Source organism: Tauraco erythrolophus, chromosome 8 (assembly GCF_009769465.1).
Source record: "Tauraco erythrolophus isolate bTauEry1 chromosome 8, bTauEry1.pri, whole genome shotgun sequence".
NCBI lineage: Eukaryota > Metazoa > Chordata > Aves > Musophagiformes > Musophagidae > Tauraco > Tauraco erythrolophus.
Window position 1 is genome coordinate 12,052,541 of NC_141472.1, and position 21,905 is coordinate 12,074,445.

The following is a 21,905-nucleotide window of genomic DNA, read 5'->3' on the forward strand; positions in this document are numbered from 1 at the left end:
CAGAACACATAACAGTAAAATTTTGCAAAGTGTTCACTGTAAGAATAACGTAGGCTGGGCTTTGGTTTAAGTAACGTTTAGACAAAATGTTACCATCTAGCTCAGTTTTGTCATACCTGTTTGTCATATATTTATTTTATTCTAGAGAATCTTTTTCAATGCTTATAATTGCTCATTAAAATGAAAATAAAACATCACAAAACTGAGGCTTAGGCAATATAATTATATGTAAACTTATTTTGCTATTCTTATCCTGAATGTTTCTATTACTGATAGTTTGTATACACAGTTTAATATATGTCATATCAAACTGCAAATGATTTTTCATTACTGACCAATCTTTCATACTTCAGGAGATTCACAGTTAGACAAAAAGAGAAGAGCAGCTTGTCCTTTTCAAAGAGGGAGCGACACACATTGACATAAAGTGAGTAAGTAAAATGATCCTTGAGAATCTTCAACCTACAGGCGTCGGAAAAAGAATAATATTCCATTAGTATCACTTTAAACAGTGTGTACCTTGGAAACCTGTTATGACCATTTAGATCTCCTCTCTTCTAATAAACTCTCTGGTCAATTACTCCAAAGCAATCGCAATCATTGAATACATGTACCGTTTTGTGACCAAAGTAACATAAAAAATTTAAGTGCTATTACATCTAGTAACACGATTTTCAGAGGAAGTGAGGGTTCCTTTTTGGGAGGGGCAGGAGAGAGCAGCAATTTTAAAATTCATTATGAATATAAATACCAGGGCCAAAATCAAAACGGTCCATCTTTATAGGCTATCTGAAATATGTTTCCCATTCTACAGAGTGTTTTCCTAAATACATTATAATACATATATATTTAAAACTCTGATTTATTATCAATAATTTCCTTTAAATACAAAGCAAGGAGGCCATCTATTGTTTTATAAAGGTTTGAGTTCGAATACCTTGAACACCTAGTCAAAATAAGGAAACGTCCATTCGGGTAGTCAGAAATGCAGCGTCTGAATTTGCGCAGCTATTTCAAATGCCTCTTTCAAGGTAGGAACAAAGATGCGGAGAGGTGCTATGGCTTTTTTCTAACTACCTAGGTCACCAATCCCTTGGCAGGGAGCTACTCAGAGGGCATTCCTGCAGTTCAGACACAGTGATCGTTCAGAAATCTAAGCATGATCTGTTATAATTGAAAAGTGGAAAGCTTTTGACAGAAGATCAAGATTGAGAGAAAGCTATGTCATTTGATCTGTGTCTCCTTTTCAGTCTTGTGTTTAAATTTGTTTTCTTCCTTTCAGCTAACAAGAAATAGACTGTTTTTAATAATATTATTGTAACATATAAATGCTCCTGTTTTTTTATTAGCATTTTAAGTTCTTTCAAATTACTGATTCCTCATCAGTTAAACAGATACACAGACAATTTATACACAAAATACTGACACAAAGATCGCCATGGGACAAAATGTAAACTTTTTTCAAGTTACAGAAGTAACATGGTTTGCATGAGAAAAGAGTTACTTAAAAAAAAAAAAAATCCAGCACAGAGCCTGTAGTAAAAAAATGTCTGACTAGTGAAGATAGTCCAAGACAGTCTTATGTGAATTATTAATTCACAGAAAATTTTCTTTGAGTCTGTCTTCCTCTGCCTTCCCTGAGCAAAATTATCAAAATGGGTTTACACCTATTGTTCCCTGGGAATGCAGACTGTCACAGCTGGGATTTGGGTCCTGTATCTCTATATTTCTGCTGACAGAAATGTTCTAAATCAAAATGAGATTATTTTATTTATTGCTTATTTTAATTTAGGCACACAGGGTTTTTTTTGAGATATAAGAGAGTAAGACTGAAAGTCAAAGAGCTAGGTTCAGAGAACACAGACTGCCTTATTGGTAAAAGGCTACCTTGAATGTAGTTTTCAAATACGATACCAAAATATTAAGCTCTGAATGATTAGTAGCAGCAACTTTGATGACACAGTTATACTAGATTTAGATCACCCAGACCTTGACTAAATTCTAATGAAAAAATAACCTTCATAACGAGTATGCCACTAAACTGAACACTACACATTAAACTACGCACTAAGTACTACCTTAACAGGTGCTACAACTTGTATTTAAATAAAACATGGACAGTAATGGATAGGTCAGAAATTGCCATTTGCAATATTAAATAGAAAAATTTTCTATATACAAAGTGAGAGAGTAGTTTCCCTCTCCCATCCTTTATTTGATGAACAGACAAGTAGCTAAGTAATAGAAGCAATGTTCTGTGATTTGAAGATCAAATAAAGCCACTAAAGTAGAATTTAGTAACTGATGTGATAGAATACTGAAAAAATTTCTTTAAACAATCTATGTCAGTAATTCACTTCAAGGGCGTATTTTGAATAATCCTAATGTGATCATAACAGTGAGGTCCATTGCATGTAAAATAAATTCAGATCATTAAAGACTGCACAGTTTCTCCTGTTCTCACAAACAAGCTGGAAGATGGAGGGACACTTAAGTATAAAACAATAATTAAACTGAATTTAAAAAATAGTTAGATTAAGAATTACTGCCTTGCACACTCTACAGCCAAGAACCCCAGTCACAAGGCTCTCACATTCTCTCTCACCAGTTGTGTGAAAAAGTTGAAGACACACCAAATCACTACATGAAATGAAATGTAAAATCTAAGCAAGCAAGCAGACCATTTTTACCTGATACTTTGTAATTTCACACACGACTTGAGGCAGCAATTACTAAATAGAAATAGCAGAATATGTTGCACTTGTAACATAATGTACCATTTTGCTTCTACCAATAAATTATTTTCCAGAAAAAAACATCTGACATACATATGTACAAAAAAGTATTTCAAAATGCAATGCCTGAGACAATAGACTTTGGAGAAACGACGGTAACATTTCTGGAGTAACTATGAATACCTCACCAATTACAAATGGCAAATTATCACTCTCACCTTGTTTGTAAAACTTCCGATTGCTCCGAATTATCTATAGACATGATGAAAAGGTTAATAAACCACATGAGTGAATACTGGTACATTGGCTCAATGTTAGCTAGATCTGCAATAGAAAAAAACAAGACCGACGAATGGACAGCGATAGGACGATAGCCCATACGAGCAGCATCAATCTTCTTTTCCGTCTCTTCAGCTACAGCTTGCTTTTCAGAAATCTCATTAGCCAGAACTTTGGAAGAAGACAATATCTTAACAGCAGTTTCATCCTCCAAAATATTTCCTTCTGAGGCTGAAAGAACTTCTAAAATCTTGTCTTCTATTTCTTTTAGCTGCCTAAAATGATATACAAGATTTTTCACATGACAATTACAGCTGTTTTCTGTTAGTTTCTACAAAATAAAACAACATGTAGATTCTATTCATGGGATGCAATTTGCATACCAAACTCTTTTTTTCTTATTAAACATTCTCTTAAATTTCTGAAAAATTTAGCCACAGGATCAAGAGTTACATTTTGCAATTACACAACCCACAATTCACATCTTTAACATTTTCTTATAATTTCAGAAATAGGAAACTGTATCAGAATAAGAAAGGCACAACCAGTAGGAATATGAATAAGAGCATGCATCCAAATCAGCCTAAAAACCAAACAAAGCCTAAGTTTGAGCTCTCAAAACCAGCAGCCTTGAATTTCCTGTTAAATCAAACAAACAAACAAAAAAGGTCTCTCAGATGTATTTCCCATGATTGTATTTCCTTAAACTGCAATCTGCAGAAGTCCTCTCGATACCTTTTATTCTCAGCCCCTTGAAGGATGAGGGCTTGTTTTTCTTCTTCAAGATCTGGCCTTTCTCTTGCAACTACAATCCCAAGAAGCTGATCCTGCATTCCTTCTGAAGTTATCATGAAGTTCAATAATGTCACCTGTTAGAAGAAATTTTTTTTAAAATATAGCAGAGCTATGGCCAGATGCAATTAAAATGTTTCTTCATTTACAAGATGAGGTTAGTATAACAATCATGTAATATGCTCAACCAATCTTTGAGAGTAAACGAATGGCAGCTGAGGGTTTAAGATTATGTGTTGGAAAGCTAACTCCAGGATTAACCCAGAAAGTTAACCATGAAAGGGATGTGACAAGAACATACAGAATTCCAATCTGTTCCTCAAAATTACACTGAAACTTTGAATATTAGTGCTTCAAGTGATTGGTCCATATAACATGAACGAATATTATTGCATCTGCCACATGTTTTCTCTCTTTAATGGCTTCGTTCACATACAATTTGCAGTGTTATTATTACAGGGATATTTGTATCCTAGAATTAGGATAGCATCATGTTTTCTTTTTCATGAGAAAATAAGTGACTGGAAAAAAAAAATTATTATTTAAAACATTTCCTGTCCCATGACATATTTATAATGGATCCGTAAAACCCACATGCTGTTGTTGAAGAAGTAGCCAAAACATACAATATTGTACATGAGAAAGAGAAGGAATACATTACCAGCAGAAGGCTAGAAAATAGTTTGATGCACATAGTTCAAAACCAAGAAAATTGTATCCCTAAAAGGAAAAAATCAGGCAAAAAAAACAGGAGACCTATATGGATAAACAAAGAACTCCTGGCTAAAATCAAATACAAAAGGGGAATACACAAAGCATGGAAGCAGGGACTGGTAACCTGGGATGATTACAAGGAAGTTGCTTGTGTACTCAGAGCCCAGGTTAGAAAAGCTAAGGCCCTGACAGAGTCAAATCTGGCCAGCGATATTAGAAATAACAGAAAAGGATTTTATAGGTATGTGAGAGAAAAAAGAAAAACAAGAACGAATGCGGGGCCTCTCTGGAAGGATACGGGTGACCTGGTTACTGAGGACATGGAGAAGGCTGAAATATTCAACAACTTTTTTGCCTCAGTCTTCACTGGCAACCACTTGAACCACACCACCCAAATCACAGAGGATGTTGGCTGGGTCTGGGAGAGTGAAGAATCACCCAGGGTAGGAGTAGATCAGGTCTGGGAACACCTAGAGAACCTGAAGGTGCACAAGTCCATGGGACCTGATGAGATACATCCACGGGTCCCGAAGGAACTGGCAGTTGAAGTTGCTAGGCGACTAGCCATCATATTTGAGAGGTCCTGGCAGTCTGGTGAGGTTCCTACAGATTGGAAAAGGGCAAACATAACCCCCATCTTTAAAAAAGGGACTGAGGACAACCCGGGAAACTACAGACCAGTCAGCCTTACCTCTGTGCCAGGTAAAATCATGGAACAGATTCTCCCGGTGGCTGTACTAAGGCACATAAAAAATAACCAAGTGGTTGGTGACAGCCAACATGGCTTCACTAGGGGCAAGTCCTGCTTGACTAATTTAATGGCCTTCTACGACAAAGCTACAGCACTGGTTGACGTGGGTAAAGCAACAGATGTAATTTTCCTGGACTTGTGCAAGGCGTTTGACACTGACCCACATGACATCCTTGTCTCTAAAATGGAGAGACACGGATTTGACAGATGGACCACTCAGTGGATAAAGAACTGGCTGGATGGTCACACTCAAAGAGTTGCGGTCAATGGTGCCATGTCTACATGGAGACCAGTGTCAAACAGTGTCCCTCAGGGGTCTGTTCTGGGTCCAGTGCTGTTCAACATCTTTGTCAGCGACATGGATGACGGCATTGAGTGCACCCTCAGTAAGTTTGCCGATGACACCAACTTGTGTGGTGCCATGGATTCACTTGAGGGAAGAGATGCCATCCACAGGGACCTTGATAGGCTTGAGAAATGGGCCAGTGCTAACTGCATGAGCTTCAACAAGTCAAAATGCAAGGTCCTGCACCTGGGTCGGGCCAATCCTAGGCACAAATACAAACTGGGCACAGAGTGGGTTGAGAGTAGCCCTGAAGAGAAGGATTTGGGGGTGTTTATAGATGAAAAGCTCAACATGAGCCGGCAGTGCGCTCATGCGGTCCAGAAGGCCAACCGCATCCTGGGATGTATCAAGAGAAGCGTGGTCAGCAGGTCAAGAGAGGTGATTCTCCCCCTTTACTCTGCTCTTGTGAGACCCCACCTCGAATACTGTGTCCAGTTCTGGTGTCCCCACCATAAGAGAGACAGATTTGTTGGAGCGTGTTCAGAGGAGGGCCACAAGGATGATTCAAGGGCTGGAGCACCTCTGCTACGAGGACAGGTTGCAGGAGCTGGGATTGTTCAGCCTTGAAAAGAGAAGATTTTGGGGGGGACCTAATAGCTGCCTTCCAATACCTGAAGGGAACCTACAGGAAGGCTGGGGAGGGACTTTTTACAAGAGTGTCCACTGATAGGACAAGGGGAAATGGGTTTAAGTTGAAGGAGAACAGATTTACATTAGATCTTAGGAAGAAATTCTTCAGTACGAGGGTGGTAAGACTTTGGAATAAATTGTCCAGAGAAGTTGTGGATGCCCCCTCCCTGGAGGTGTTCAAGGCCAGGTTGGACTAAGCCTTGAGTAGCCTGATCTAGTTGAGAGGTGTCCCTGCCCATGACAGGGAGGTTGGATTAGATGATCTCTAAGGTCCCTTCCAGCCTATGCCATTCTATGATTCTATGAAAATAAATCTACTATCTTTCATCAGTTTTGATGATTGTATTGGTTTTAATTAATTGACTAGGTGATAGTGACTACAGGTTTTCTTCGGGCTTTTTTGGTGGGTACAGATACTATTGATGTGTGTCTCAAAAGAACAGTGACCTCGAACATAATGAACACTTAGAACGTGGAATACTTGTAAAGTTAATTTGTCTTGATCTGCTTCTGCCACTAATAATATCTGAAAGTTGTCAAACATTTGAGGCTTTTTTTCATGAGTTTTGCTTGTAAAGTTAGGAGTGGCAGTATTTCAACTTTCTTAAAATACATTGCTAATAGTTTTTAGTTATTGTAAGCCTCATCTGAACAAAAAAATTATGATCACAGATAGCGTATCATACTCTTCTTGCCCACAGGAATTTTGAGAGGAGGTTCAGTTCTATATGATACTAAGAATCAGTAAGATCTTCACAAACATCATAGCCTATTTCCTCCTCACCTTATTTAACAATTTTAGTAATGGGAAATATAAGAGGGACCTAATGTTTCAAAACTTCAAGAGCCTTCTATAGGCTCCATTTCCCCTCTTCAAAGTAAAAGACTAGCTACAAACAGAGTTATGAGTTAGCTTTCAATCAGAGCTGCCATGGTCTGAAAGGTTGGCTGAATCGGACATGGCAACCTCTGAGGTCTAAGTGCAAACTGCGTCCTACATTCTACATTTCTCCTTGGTCCCTGAGGGTCAGAACAATACTTTTTATGGACATGAATAAGTCCAGTTTTCAGCAGTGCTGAAAATTATCTGACTTTTTAGTGGGTTTTACTACATTTAATTAACAATGTTACAAACAGAAAAAAGCTACTCCAAATGGCTAATAACTGCAAATAAATATCTATGTATTTGTAGTGTATATACATGAAAATCCATGACCTATATCTCTTTGCAGGTCTCACTACGTAAGTCGCATCAGAATGCAGTAGAATATTTTTCTGTGAAATATGACAACCATATCAATAACGGTTTTCCATGGACTCATTTCATTAGCTAGCTCCTGAATAACCCTCGGGACAAATTCACCAATGCATGTTGCAATTAGCTTCAGACCAAGATATTTAGATACGACTTTCCTGCCTCTTGCTCCCTGTACGTGAGCCACCTTAGTCAGCAGCATGTGGTGTAGCTAAGAACATACCCAACCACGTCATGAAGCAACTGCTCCTCGTTAGAGCAATTAACAACTTATGTCTGACTGCGTGGAACCCAACTAGAGAAGATTAATTCTTTAGAAACTTTATATTGTTTGGAAGGGGGTGAGTGGGGGTGGGGCGAAGACTATATTGACTGTTGATTGGCAACTACATTTTAATTGTCTGTTAAATAAAAAACTTTTCCTAGGAAATAACCTTCATATAGTTTTTAAATGTATATGTACTTTAAGAGTAAATCTTTTGGATGTTCTCTTCCTTTCATATTGCATCTTTTTTTCTGAACGTGCAGCTAATTACCTTCTTTGATAAAAGATCAATGTCCAGGTGATTTCATGTACATTGAAGTGAACAGGAGTTATTCCTTTTCATTAATTTTTGTCCATTTTTCCTGCATCAGTACTCCTTCATTGTTGAAACAACCTACTGTTCCATTTTACTGAATATTTTAACCATTTAAAAAGTTTTGATTTCAAGGTTTTATGTTTCAATATAGTTTATGTTTAACCAAAGTGTAAATTCGCAATACTTGTCTATAAACAGTTCTTCAAAAATAATAATCAATAAAAGGGCGACTACATCTCCCAAGCAACTTCAAAAAGACTAAACCACCAATTTTATTCTTTAAAGCAGGAAAACATCTTTTTTTGTCTTAACATAGAAAAATAAGAATAGCTATAGTTATCAAATGTATAAATCTGCAAATATATTTTCTATCTGTTATAAACAAGACACAATGCCAGGAATTGCTCAGACTCTTGTCTCTAACTATACTACAGATAAAAATCGTGAACATGAAAGTATAGTTTACATGTGAGGTGACTATTATATTAAGTCATTGTAAATATTTTTATATTAAAAAGTGACTAAATAGCATCAGGAGATACAGACTGAGAAAGGTGTTAAAATAAATTAAATTCCTAACAGTATGAAAGGACAGTATGGCAAGGTGAAGTATTAGACTCGAGAAGAGTCAACACTTCTAACATGATACCAGTCTTCCAGCAACGTAAAAAAACTCCAGTGTTGGCAGGGGAGGAGGAATAAACAAATGCCGTAAATTCTTCCCTGGTTTTAGCCAAGGAATCATTTTAAAGTTAAAACAGAGTTGCACATTGCTTTTCAAAATTCTCACCTTAACAGATGTTTCAGGAAGATAATGTGGATTTCTCAGCTTAGTTGTAATATAAAAGCGGAATTCAGGAGCGTACTCAATAATGGAGTCTCCAAGGCAAATGCATATACTCCCTGACTGCTTAAATGTCTGTTTGAGCAAAAGCGGCTCGAGGATAGGATCAAGTTCTTCTCCAACATTCTCCAGTAGCACTTCAAAATGACATAAGAATTAGTGGGACTGTCTTGGCATTTATATTACTGATTGACTGTTCTTTACGATACATACGCATAATGTGTATTTACAGCGTACAAACAATAAAAAAATTAATCGAGCAATATCTAGAGATGAGGTTAATGTTTCTTAGAGTATTCAGCTGATTGAAAAATGAATCAAAGAAAGATATCTTTAATTTCTTTTTGGTATGAAATCAATTTGGAAAAAAAAAGCAATTAAAAGCTATCGTTTATCACTGCTGCCAATGGCTTAGAACAGCAGTTTAAGGCTATCATTTTTAAAAAGGGAAATAACAACACATTAAATGTCACATGCCACAGAAATAATTTTGGGTAACTAAGTCTGCTTCAATTTTCACTGTAACTGTATGAGATTGTCAAAATCCAGAAAGAAATAATGGAGAATGAACAATCCATTTCTTTACTTGGAGTTGAATTAGCCATTGAAAAATAGCTGGAGTTGTAACTAAGTATTTCATTAATTTATTTCTATTTGAGGGTAATAAGACTATTTGCAATAACGATACTACAGAGAATACAAGAATCATCAACGATCACAGCCTAGAAATCTGGTATTTATACCCTTGAAAAGCCAAATAAAAACAACATTACTTTTTAAAAATAAAATTATTCTAACATGAAAACAAAGAAATGGCAAATCTCATAAAGCAATTAAAAGATACAAATTAAACTGAGTATTATAATTATATTGTGCTAAGAAGTATCTTATAACCCGGGGTGAGGGCTTCAATTACTATAGTACTAATTTGATTCAAAATGATAAAAAATTTCTCTCTTTCCCTTAACGGCGAGAACATTCGATACTCACTGGAGTTTCATTTTTTAGCTAATTGTGCCCCCTCCAGGTTCTTCTGTAATTTACACTTTGATGAGTCATTAACCTACCCGGACTGCCAAACTGAATGCAATTTTCCAGTGTTGTAACAAACTGAGGGTCGCTGAGTTTGATTATGTGCAAACTATTGGCTTTTTCCATGTTCTTTATCCATTTGTTTGCTTGACCCTGAGGATCTATCATCAGAGGCCATCTTCTTGCATTGCTGAAGGGAAAAATATAAACTTTTAAAATTGAAATACAAGCTCTTCAAATGTTTACCTGAAAGTACTTCTTAAGGCAATTTATTCCCTTTTGTCGTTAAAACAAAAGGACATCAGTATGAAATCGTAGTAGGCACATACTCAGATATAATCCTTGATTAATTTAACAGGAGGGAGATGAAACTTGAAAGTTCTTTGTTTACAAAAAATAATTTTCCTGTTTCAAAGAAAGTACTTAGAATAAGATTTCATACTTCCCAGAAAGTTTAATCACATTGAATTTTGTAACACTTTCAAAATAAAAAGATTGCTCTAAATTTTGAAATTTTGAACAGCTTTAATACAGTTATATGCACAAGTGAGCATTTTCAAGTAAAAAAAAAAAAAGGAATTATCCACTAAAGAGACCTTTTAGAGTTAGTATAAAGGAAAATATATAAGCAGATTCAAAAGGTATTTACCTTTTAAACCCTAATCCTAAAGCAGCAATGGACACAAAGAATTTATGGATTTTATTTTTGCTAGGTTTAGTAACGACTTCATAGATTTTTTTTTTTTTTTTACAGTATTCTCAACCACATGTAGTTACATTATCAAGATATCTAAGACCAGTGACACATTTTAAAGGTTAATTACAATTACAGCAATAATCAAAATTGAAACCATCTAAGCAGGCAGAAGTGAGAATTCCCAAATAAACGTAGTCCTAAAAATTTCTATCAAGGGTCCCAGTCAGGTGCCTGTTGGTTAGGAGATACAATATAGTCTACTACTGGAAGAGAAAAACAGCAATACCTTTTTGTCCAGATTCAGTATAAAAAGAAATCTTTCAGACTACTTCTATAGCCTCTATCATTATTACAAGTTAGCTTATGCACAATGACACTGGCAAATTATTTATCATTAATAATTTTTTTAATTGAACCTATCTCTCTTGAAAAATTCTGATTCACAAACAAAACTTGCAACATAAACGTGTCTGCATCTGTATTCTTATTTTCTTTAAAAGACACTAGGATGAAATGTATACAGTTCAGTAAAACACAAACTCATTTTTGTCTGATCTTCAAATATACCTTCTCTTAGAAAGAGTGATGTTTTATGAAAGGTACCCATAAATTGTCAACAGAACGTGATAAGCCTTGAATTAGAAAAAGGTACAAAATAATTAGCTGTAGATACAGTACAAGTTCTAGAAGATAACGCTCAGACAAACTTAGTTCAATGTAGTCTAAGTTCTTGCAGGCTTATTAGTTTCAAAATTGCTGGCAGGCAAAACTTTATCACATTATAAACCTCGATCTTATTTCAAGACAGTAATTTTAAAACAGGTAAAGCACTGTTTAGGAGAGAAAAATATTTTATATTCTCTGTTACAATCTCTATTCCATAAACTTCTTATTAAGGACTAAGTGTAGATGTAAGGCCAGTTCATAACCTGCGTAAATACAGTAACACTCAATAACAGGCACGAAACACTCAATGCAAGGTTCAGCTCTCTGTGACTCAGGCGCAGTTCCATGAAGCACAGCTGTGTGACTCTGGATTGTCATCACTGAAAACATACCTTTTTTAAAGCTGCGAGACACTAGATAAGCATAACTATGTAAGATAGATGTCGTGGTTTTTTTTTTGGACTGAGGGTCGAGACAAGAACCGAAAGGGAGCACCCACCAAACATGGTCTCGGGCAAAACATGACTCAGGCTTTCTTAATAAAACAAAACAATTTATTAACAGTTACTAAACAAAAGACAAAAGGGAACGAAACCGGTTACTTGAGAGGAGAAAGAGAAAACAAGGCCCGATCTTAAAACAACACCTCCCCACCCCCTATTTTCCTTTCGTTCCTGGCTCTGCCTTCCCCCCAGCGGCGCAGGGAGACAGGGAATGGGGGAGTACAGGTCAGTTCATCCATGTTGTTCACTGCCGCTCCTTTCTTAAAGGAGGAGGAGTCTTTACACCATTTTTCCCTTGCTTCGGTGGATCCCCTACTCACAAAGAAAAAGTCCCCAAACTTTTCCAAAGTAAGTCCTGCCCGCAGGATTGCAATCCTCCCCATGGATCGCACCAGTTCGGGCTTTACCAGTCTCGGCCTCTTAGGGAGCTGCTGCCACTCGCGTCGGCGTGGGTCGTCCCACGGTCTCCAGATGCCTCCACGACCTCGTCGTGCATTCCATGCCCCATTATCAACAGTACCTGGTCGCGCATCCCCTGCTCCACGACCTCTCCTGGGCTCAGGCATCTCCTTCCCGACGTGGGTTTCTCCACAGGCCACGAGTGGGTCGCTGCTCCGCCGAGTACACCCTGGCTGCAGGGGGGCCGCCTGCCATCTCACACCGATTTGCAAGGGAAGCCTCAGCTCCAGTACACCTCCTCCTGCTTCATCTTTGCTGACCCGGTCGTTGTGGTTGTTTTCTCTTAGATATTAATCCTCTCTGGGGAAGCTCGGCCCGGCGGGCACCCCGGGAGCGGGGCGCTTACCGAGTCCCCCATGCGGCTCCCCGGCGCCATCTTGAGCACATGGCGCCGGCCCGGGCCCGGGCGGCCGCTCGGCCGGGAGCCGGGAGCGAGGGCAGCGCCCTCCTGCTCTCTCTCCTCGCTCCTGAGCAAAAAAGCCCTTTCCCGCCCCTTTGTCCCAACTTAAATAGGGCAATTCGCAGAGGCGCCGCCTTGGCTCAACCTCCCCCGGGGGGGATGGGACTCAGATCTGGTGGCACAGGGAGCAAATCCCCTCCCCTGCCACCAGAACACCCCCCCACACATCAAACTATCACAATAGAAAAAGTGAAAACAAAGCTGAAAGTGAAGTCAGTTGCTTGGGAATAGTAACTCACAAGAAGATACGGACCTTTGGAAAGAAGAAAAAAAGCAGACTGGTTTTTAGGTTTTTGGCAACTGATGTCAGATCTGGTAGCTCAGCAAGATCAAGAACCAGTCCTTTCTAAGATGCAATGAAGGCCAACACCTCCCCACCTCAGAGCTAGCCTTCTGGCTAGCACAAACTTGTAAGGTGTTCTTGATGGAGTTATAAGCAAATTGATGTTTAGCTTAGTAGCATTATCCTATCATGAATGTGTATCAGTGAAAAAATAATTCTGTACTGTCATGGTTTGATGCGGGGGAGGGTGGGGGTTCTGGTGGCAGGAGAGGGGATTTGCTCCCTGTGACCTCCCTGGTTTTGAAACCAGGTTAGACTTCGTTCTGGCCACCAGATCGGACTGCCATCCCCCTCGGGGTTGAGCCAATCAGCGCCTCTGCAAATTGCCCTATTTAAGTCGGGACAAAGGAACTGGAAAAGGTGCTTTGCCCAGGAGCGAGCAGAGAAGGGAGGAGGGCACTGCCCCCGCTCCCTGGCTCCCGGCCGGGCGGCTGCCTGCGTCGGGCTGGCACCACCCACTGAGAATGGCGGTGGCGGAGCCGGCTGGGGAACCCGGGGTGCCCACTGGGCTGAGTTCATCTGGAGAGGACTGAGATCTGAGAGAAACAGCCGCATCGACACCAGGTCAGTGAGGATGGAGCGGGAAGAGCTGTGCCGGAGCCGAGTTTCCCCTGCAGCCAGTGGTGAGATGGCAGGCGGCCCCCCTGCAACCAGGACGGCCTCGGTGGAGCAGAGACCCACTCGCAGCCCGTGGAGGGAAGATGCCTGAGCCTGAGGACGGTCGTGTTGGGGTGCACGACAAGGCAGAGAGGCATCTGGAGTCTGCGTGACGACCCACGCCAGAGCAAGTGGCTACAATTCCCTAAGTATCCGAGACTGTGGTAAAGCCCACACTGGGGCAATCTGTGGGGAAGGATTGTTTCCTGTGGGCTGGACTCATGCTGGAGAAGTTTGTGGATTTTTCCTCGTGGGTAGGGGATCCACTGGAGCAGGGGAAAAGGGTGTAAGGACTCCTCCTCCTTTAAGAAAGAAGCAGCAGTAACAGCACAGAATGAACTGACCTGCACTCCCCCAGTCCCTGCCCCCTGTGCTGCTGGGGGGAGGAGGTAAAGCCGGGAGGAAAAGGAAAGGGGGGGGGAGGAGGAAGGTGTCGGTTTTAAGATCTGGCTTTGTTTCTTTTTATCTTCTCAAGTAACTGGTTTTGTTTCCCTTTGTCCTTTTAAGTAAACGTTAATAAATTGTTTTGCTTTGAGAAAGCCGAGTCTGTTTTGCCCGGGACCATGGTTGGTGGGTGCTCCCTCTGTTCTTGTCTCAACCCTCAGTCCCTTTACTATATTTTTCTCCTCTCCACTTTACTGGAGAAGGAGCAACTGTGTGAGTTTTAGTTGCTGGATCGACCTAAAACCATGACATGTACTCAGAAATCATGACTAATTCTGCTTGCAGAATCTCTGCACAGTAAAAAGTGCCCAAATAAATGTGATCCCTTGGAAGATTGAATATATATGGAGGCAGGGAGCACAAACACCTTAGGTTCTTTGGACTGAAAGTGGAGATTGTGGAAGCAAGCTGGCAGAAGTTTAGGAGCAAAAGTTTTGGAAGATAAATGTACCATGTGTGGCAGTAGCCTGGGACGCTACAGAGGTTCCTTCTCTGTTACGGATCACAAATTGGATTTGGGAGTGACCATGCACCAGCTGAAGTAGGATGGCTCTCTTCTCCCTTGTACAATGATTTAGGAAAACAGGCCATCTGGAAAGTACCCTGTCCTGCCTACCCACAGGGAAAATGCATTCGGAGATTCAGGAAATGCATCTGTAACCCACCAGGACAGCATGATATCTAAGCAGACATTGAGAAAGTAAAAGTGTGGGCTTTGTAAAGGTACAAGTATTTTCAATTATTTGATAAACAGAGATAAGGATGAACTTGGTAATGCAGTAGGTCTAGAGAAGCAAACAGGATTTGAAATCTGAAGATGTCAGAGGAGGCAGTACTGTCAGCAGTATTAGAGGACAAGTAGGAACACCTATGGATCCAAAGTGTACTGAGAGAATTGTTGAGCTCCCAAATTGCTAGGTGGTTCCCTTGTTATGAGAGCCCAAAGGGAGACCCAAGGGATATATACCCAGGTGATCTTAAGAGTAAGATGATACAAGGTGATACAGCAATTGCAAACTGTACACTGAACACAGTAAACTTCCGTGTTAATCACGCTGTAAACCAGACAATATTTATGTAATTTGCTCATAATAATTTTGCTTGTTCTTATTTTAAAACAAGACTCTGAGAAAACCTCAGCCAAAACCTACCGTATGTATTTCTTTCCCTAATTACTTCAAAGTTTCATTCACGTATTATTTTCAGCATATCCCATTTCAGACTTACTGTGTAACAGACATGAAATACTTAAGACTGAACAACTAATGAACGTTTCTCTAGTAACAGCCAAACACACACAGCTTTCATCAAGGATAAAATCCTTCTTTATCGATAGGAATAAACAAGCAGTCATTGTGTATGTTTACAAATTATCCTCGAATAGCTCTCTAATTATGCTTTTTAAGAAATCTGTTGTTATAAAAAGTCTGAGTTGCATTTTAAGTGGTTCCTGGGGTCCAAATATAAAATTCGTCTAGCCATAAACTCGTAACTACAGGCATAATACATATCATCAATTTGAAGTAGATTCTATCTCACATTTCAAAATAAAGAGCTATCACTATTTAGTTTTAAAATGCTAATCATCTTTCCATTAGTTGAAAGAGAATTCTGATCAAAGCTTTACAAAAGTAAAGTGTTAGTATGTACTGTGGAAGTGTTGAATTCATTAACATTTGTCAACTGTTTAGCCTGAGTGATTGAATTAATACAATAATTACTTTAAAAAGTTACATATGTATTCATAATCCAAGCATATATCCTCTAACTTCAATAAGTAGTTTTGCTTCCAGAAGCACAACCAATGCTGATCTTTAAACTCAAATGCAAGCATATTGAGGTTCTTCAGCTAGTGCATTATTTTTACCTGTTTCATTTTGCTCTTCGTCACCTATTCAGTTGCCAGAGCTGAAGTATTATCCACACAGCTATGCTTCCAAAAGTTAGCCCTATAATATACAATTTCAGTTCCATGTAAAAATCTAACATTCACTCTACAGTCAAAGTATTCATTCACCAGTGCTATACAACATTAGACTCCTCAAACAGTTAGAACTTCCATGTGAACTGTAGGAAAAATTAAAGATTGATATTATAGCAAGTTTCTGCAGTAGCATACTGTAAAACAGATGCGTAAACGTTAGGTACATTTTATCATAGTCTTGATACCCATTAACCTGGCTATGGAAAAGAATTGTAAGAATGATTTATTCGTTATACAGAAAAAAAGAACCATCAGACGTGAAATTAATGGGTAGCAATCACGAACAGAAAACCAGTTGAAGCAACGCTGTTCCACGGTCAGTTCAGCTGCAGCCGCGCTAAGAACAAAACCTAAAAGCTGGAAGTCAGAAGCAGTGCATTAGCAAGCACGCTGGAGAGAACCGAGAGGTTCTTTGCTTACAGTCATAACAAACACAAGTCCAAATAAAATCGTAACTGCTTGTGCAAGGTCACAAAGCTCAGCCCATTGTAAGCACCCAGCTCTGTATTTAACTGACAGTGCCGCAGGTATCTCAGTCATCAGTAGGCACGTTCATCTGAAGCTGATCACTCGTGAGCTGTAGCTATTTCTAGATGCTCAAACATAAACACGGGCAGTTCCCACGCCACACATTGTCATACCAATCACTGATGTTTGCACTAACTGTGACATTGATAGGTACCAGATGAACTCTGCCCAGACAAACATAATCCTGGTGACTGATGTGAGATGCAGATGTGCATGTTATCAGAATACCACGTAAGAATGTAGAATCATCTTAAAAGTGAGAGGCAATAATATTAGATTTAGAGTTCATGGGATCCATATTTTCTTTCTACGAGGAATTTTGAGATTTCAGAATTTGTTTCATTTTTTAAATAAGAATAACTATCTTTATATATGCAGAATTTTCAAAAATGGTTTAGATCAAACAATGTATTGTTAGATAAAGCCAAAGTATTTTATTTGGATGTTGCTTAAGATAAATACAAAAGGGAAAAAAATAAAAAAAAAAAAAGAGGAGGATTTCAAAATGAAAAATAAATCCTTCTTTCCTTATCAGAACTTTCTTCCACATGCAATAAGACCATTCTCATACTAACCGCATTACAACAGGAAGCTACAACTGCAACTGCCACTGCCAAGCTTTTAACCATAAATAGTATTTAGTAAATTCCAGCACTCCGAAGATGTAATCTAGTCTCTACTATGAATTCACACTTTAATATTTTTTTTTTTTTTAAAGTTCTTTGAGGATTGGACTGGGTGCAAAGAAGACTTTGTGGCACCCCATTCATAACGCCTACTTAAAGAGGTTCCTACACTAACTCCAAACCCAAAGCTCTCAGCTTTTGTCTAGGAATATGCCAGGTTGTTGTGCTCCAGAGGGGATCCTAGGAATGACTAGTCTGTGAGAAGCATGGGCAGTTAGGGGAATGAGGTCCTAAAGAATACAGACTCCAAACTCAGTACAGATACACCTTTTCACCTTTCATGCAATATCTAAGACTCTCACAGGGATGAGGAAGATCGTATCTAACTCCCAACTACCTGACGTGATGTGAAAGCACAGCTTTCTGAAACCAGAGGTTATTGCAGGAAAGGCCTGTCTCACCTTTTCTTGTTGAAGCGGTTTAGCAGGACATAGAATAAAAGGCAAGAAACAGAGGAAGAAACCGGCAAGAGCTGGTTGGGATCATCCTCTGTAAGAAAGCGGACTAGAAATTCTCTCCATTCTAACTTTTTGCGCCTCCCTTACTGCCTTCAGTAGAAGATATACATGGGCCTTTTTTTGTTGTTTTGTTACTGTGCCCTAGCAAAATAAAGATTCAGCTCATCAGTGTACAAACCAATGCTTCCAAAATGTCAGGGCTTTACACAGTAAATATGTTACAAGCCTCCATGTTAAAATCTCCTGCCAGTTGGCAACATAAACTGGGAAACTTCCAGACACATAACCAAGACATTACCTATAGTATTTCCAGTGCCATCGTAGGGAAAAATGTGTGACGCTCATCAGATTAGCAAAATAATCTTCAGTAGTTCCACAGAACCACCTCTTGGTAGAACCTGATGCCAGCATATTTCTTTAAAATTCAAAAACTTTAGCTTTTCAGGGGAGAATTACTTCCATATTTACTGATTCTACTACTACAAGAATAGTACCCAAAGTTCTATTCCTGAAGCATTTTAGGATGTGTTAAAATCGAATACAGGGTGCAGCATGTTTGTTAAAAAAAAATCAAACCAAAACAGAGGTAGGAAAGTATCATTATAGCAATCGGTAGGAATTAAAAAGGAGAGAAGTGAATTCACAGATTTAAAAACTTTACATTCTAAAGTTAAAAAGTATTAGTATTATTTCTTATAAACTTAAACATTACAGTCATTTTATAACTCTGGTTGCTAAACTGGACATACAGTAGAAAACTGTCTATAAAAATAATAACTGAAAAGTACGTTGAAAGAAGCTATTTAATGAAAAATATTCAATTGTTTTTTTTTTTTTTTTTTTTTTTTTACTTACGAGATAATGATGCCATTATCAATAGAAAACATGTCAGAAGGTAGTCCGGCAATATTCCAAGCTCTGATTTCCACTGGTTCTCCCAGGGTATTTGTTAAGGAAAAATCATCAGAACACGGAATGTCTTTTGTTTTACATAGCAATGCCCACTCTTTAGTTTGCATCTAGATAAGAAGAAAACAAATATTAACCAAAGCTCTTGTCTATTCACTAAATTTTCAAAATATTAAAAACCATATTTTTCAACCTGTTTCCCGTAACAGTTGCTACATACAAGATCACTGTATCTTCAACTGAAAGAAACTCATGCTTCTGTATAAAATGTCTAAAAATGTCTCTAAAAATACCTTTGTATGTAATTTCTAAATATGAAATATAAGTTTATTTGGTCAGAGCCTTGGTATGATTTTATTTACCATTTCAGCGGTAGTCTTCTATAACATAAAATGAGTGTAGAATAAAGGTACATATTCTAACTGAAAAAAATTTACATCTTCATTATTTAACTCTCAGGACACACATAACGAGTCAGGACTTAACAATCATTTGGAGTTGCTTTTCATTATTCTTTGTATCATCTAACTCACTACACTTGTGTAAACTATACATGTTTGTACAGCGCATAATAATAATGATGAAGACACACACCTTTAAATATGTAATGTAAACCAAAAAGTGTATTCCAGTAGGAAGAATGCTTCTAAAGAAGGAAAATGTATAGAAATAGCATGTTCATATGAAAGGCACAATCTTGTATGAAAGCGATGTGTAAGGTCAAAGAAGTGTGCTCTAGTGTTCCAAACTAAAAATTAGCTGCCAAAGTCTCAAGCAACAAAACTCAGACATGCAATGTTAAAGGAAACGGTCTAAGTGCTAGAGACATTCACAGAGGTGGTGAATGAAGCAATCATTACTTTGTATAAAACAAAGCTGACATTCCAAAAGATATTGTAACTTTTTCTCTTATGAAAACTGCAGGAAAAAAAATAAAACATAACAGCAAATGAAATTAAGTACTGCAGAAAAGAGATTACACCATCCAACAATTTCTGAAAGAGAGATCTAACAAATATGTGCCTGCACAATCATAAGAGTAAGAAGAAGCAACTAGGAACCCGCACCTACTGTTGCACAGAGAAACTCTGCAATCAGAGGGAATGAAATTACACTAGACTTTTCAGGTGAAACCACTATATATTCATTTTTAGTGAATAACCATGCAGATGTGTCTGCCTTTTATCAATATCATCTGCACCTGTATCTTCACTTGCCTGGAATACAGCTCAGCACCCCCATAAGACGTTTCACCAAAAGCACCCCTACCTACCCAGACACAATATTATACACGGTGAAGGTTTTAAGCATAAACAAGAACACTTTCTCAAAATTATATAACTTGGAATTGTAAGAACTGCTGACTATTTATTTACTCTATCATCGCTCACTTCATAAGCTCTCACTCTACACAGTTTTAAAGTAGTAACATGACAACACGGACATTATGAAGAATACAATATTTTGAAAGAACGGTACAAAATTTTCTAAAGAAAAATGGACAAAGGAAGTACATTGAAAGAAAAGTGGAAATAAAGATTAATTATATCCAAAATCTATGTTCAAACGAGGTGTACGTTGATTTTTTTTCTCTCTCAATTTTTTCAGCTCTAGACCTGATTTTCAAAAGAAATGGACATTAATTTATTCAGCTGAATTCAGTGGCAGGTTTTGGTGTTCAAAAACTCAAACTCAGGCTGATTTTGACATCCAAAAATTATTATATCTAAAATCAGTTGCAATATCAAAAGCTTTTTTGTGTTCAGAATTTCCATTTATTTCACTTTGAGCTACAGGCACAAATCTGCTATGTTCTTGAGCTACTGTATCTTTTGTCACTTCTTGTACAGAATTACTCCGCTTTTATAACTTGCTTAACTGTGCTGCTGCTGAAGTAGAAGCTAATTCTGTTTTCTCTAAAGTTAAGGAGAATTTAGCCATTGAATGGAATAGGAGTAACCAGAGCCATGAGGTATAAAGTTATTGTCTATTATTTTAGAGAAGAAAAGCAAAGAAAATGTTTTACACAGCAATAAGTACTTTACAGTAGAATTAGGAATTTCCCCCAAAAGTCTTACTAACAAACTGCTAAATTCTACAATAAAGTTTCAGTTCCACTTATGAGCTCTATTAAAAATAATTTACAAATATGAACTCTCTATTACACAAAAAAAATATAAAATTTAGATTATTACAAAACATGAGGACAAAATCACTGTACACATTACCTGTCTGTAGCTGGATGTAAAGGCTCCTAGGTAAGCTACAATTCCTGATGAAATAAGTATATCTCCAGTCAAATTGATGTACTGCCTTCCCAGCTTCAAAGAAGTCTCATGCCAGCGAGTTTTCTCACCTCCAAGGCCACCAAGCAGTTGTTCTGCTCGCTGTAGTTTTTTACAGCATAAGTCAACCTCAGAATAAAAAAAATTCTGATTATATTACATGATCTCTTTAAAAACATTTCACAAATATTAAGAGCATTCAAGAATTATTTTCCTGTGCAGATGTTTTCTTAAGTGATTTCATCAAAACACACCTTCCTGTTATAATGGAAATGTTCAAAGAACAAAAACAATCTCAGTACCACCACAGTAAAGTCTATTCAGTTACATTTTCATCCAAATAAAGGAAGATGACCAGTATAAAGCACACAATTCAAAATAGCTCTGCATGTGATATGGAATATATTAATAGTCAAGGAAAGGATCTACATATCGTAAGAGAAACAAAAACACCTTAAAGAGATCACTGTCTCATAAAAGTAGGTACGTTCTTTTCCGAAAGAAACCCACATCCTTATGAATACATAATCTGCATTTCTGCTGTCATTTTCTAAGCCATCCTTCCAGGCATGTTTATAATCTAGCAAAAAATATGATTTAACAGGAATTTAATGCAGCTCTGTTAGCATTCTTTACTGCCTAGTAGAGACACATTTCAGCCACAGGACAGGAGGGAAACTCTTGCTGCTGTGACAATCCTCTCTCTCTTCTGGTAACCAAAGCCACCAATTTACACCACAGTAACAAACTGCTTGGGTAGTTTATCTCTCCCTTCTACTTCCAAACCGTACCAGGATGCAGAAGAAACACACAAAGAGTGAGTTTAACTACAGATGGGAATTAAGACTCTATTTCAAATTCTGATAC

At 38.2% G+C, this 21,905-nt stretch overlaps 1 protein-coding gene across 1 annotated transcript in view; it reads right to left on the reverse strand.

Annotated features, from left to right (window-relative positions):
- DNAH7 (dynein axonemal heavy chain 7) overlaps nt 1-21,905 on the reverse strand; it is a 122,234-nt gene that overhangs the window by 21,072 nt on the left and 79,257 nt on the right. The window contains exons 45-51 of the mRNA XM_086616016.1: nt 20,982-21,167; nt 18,700-18,863; nt 9,995-10,149; nt 8,874-9,064; nt 3,750-3,883; nt 2,954-3,289; nt 336-462 (exon numbers count right to left, since the gene is read on the reverse strand). Of these exons, the coding sequence (XP_086472142.1) occupies nt 336-462; nt 2,954-3,289; nt 3,750-3,883; nt 8,874-9,064; nt 9,995-10,149; nt 18,700-18,863; nt 20,982-21,167 (1,293 nt within the window). The remainder of the gene's footprint in view (nt 1-335; nt 463-2,953; nt 3,290-3,749; nt 3,884-8,873; nt 9,065-9,994; nt 10,150-18,699; nt 18,864-20,981; nt 21,168-21,905) is intronic.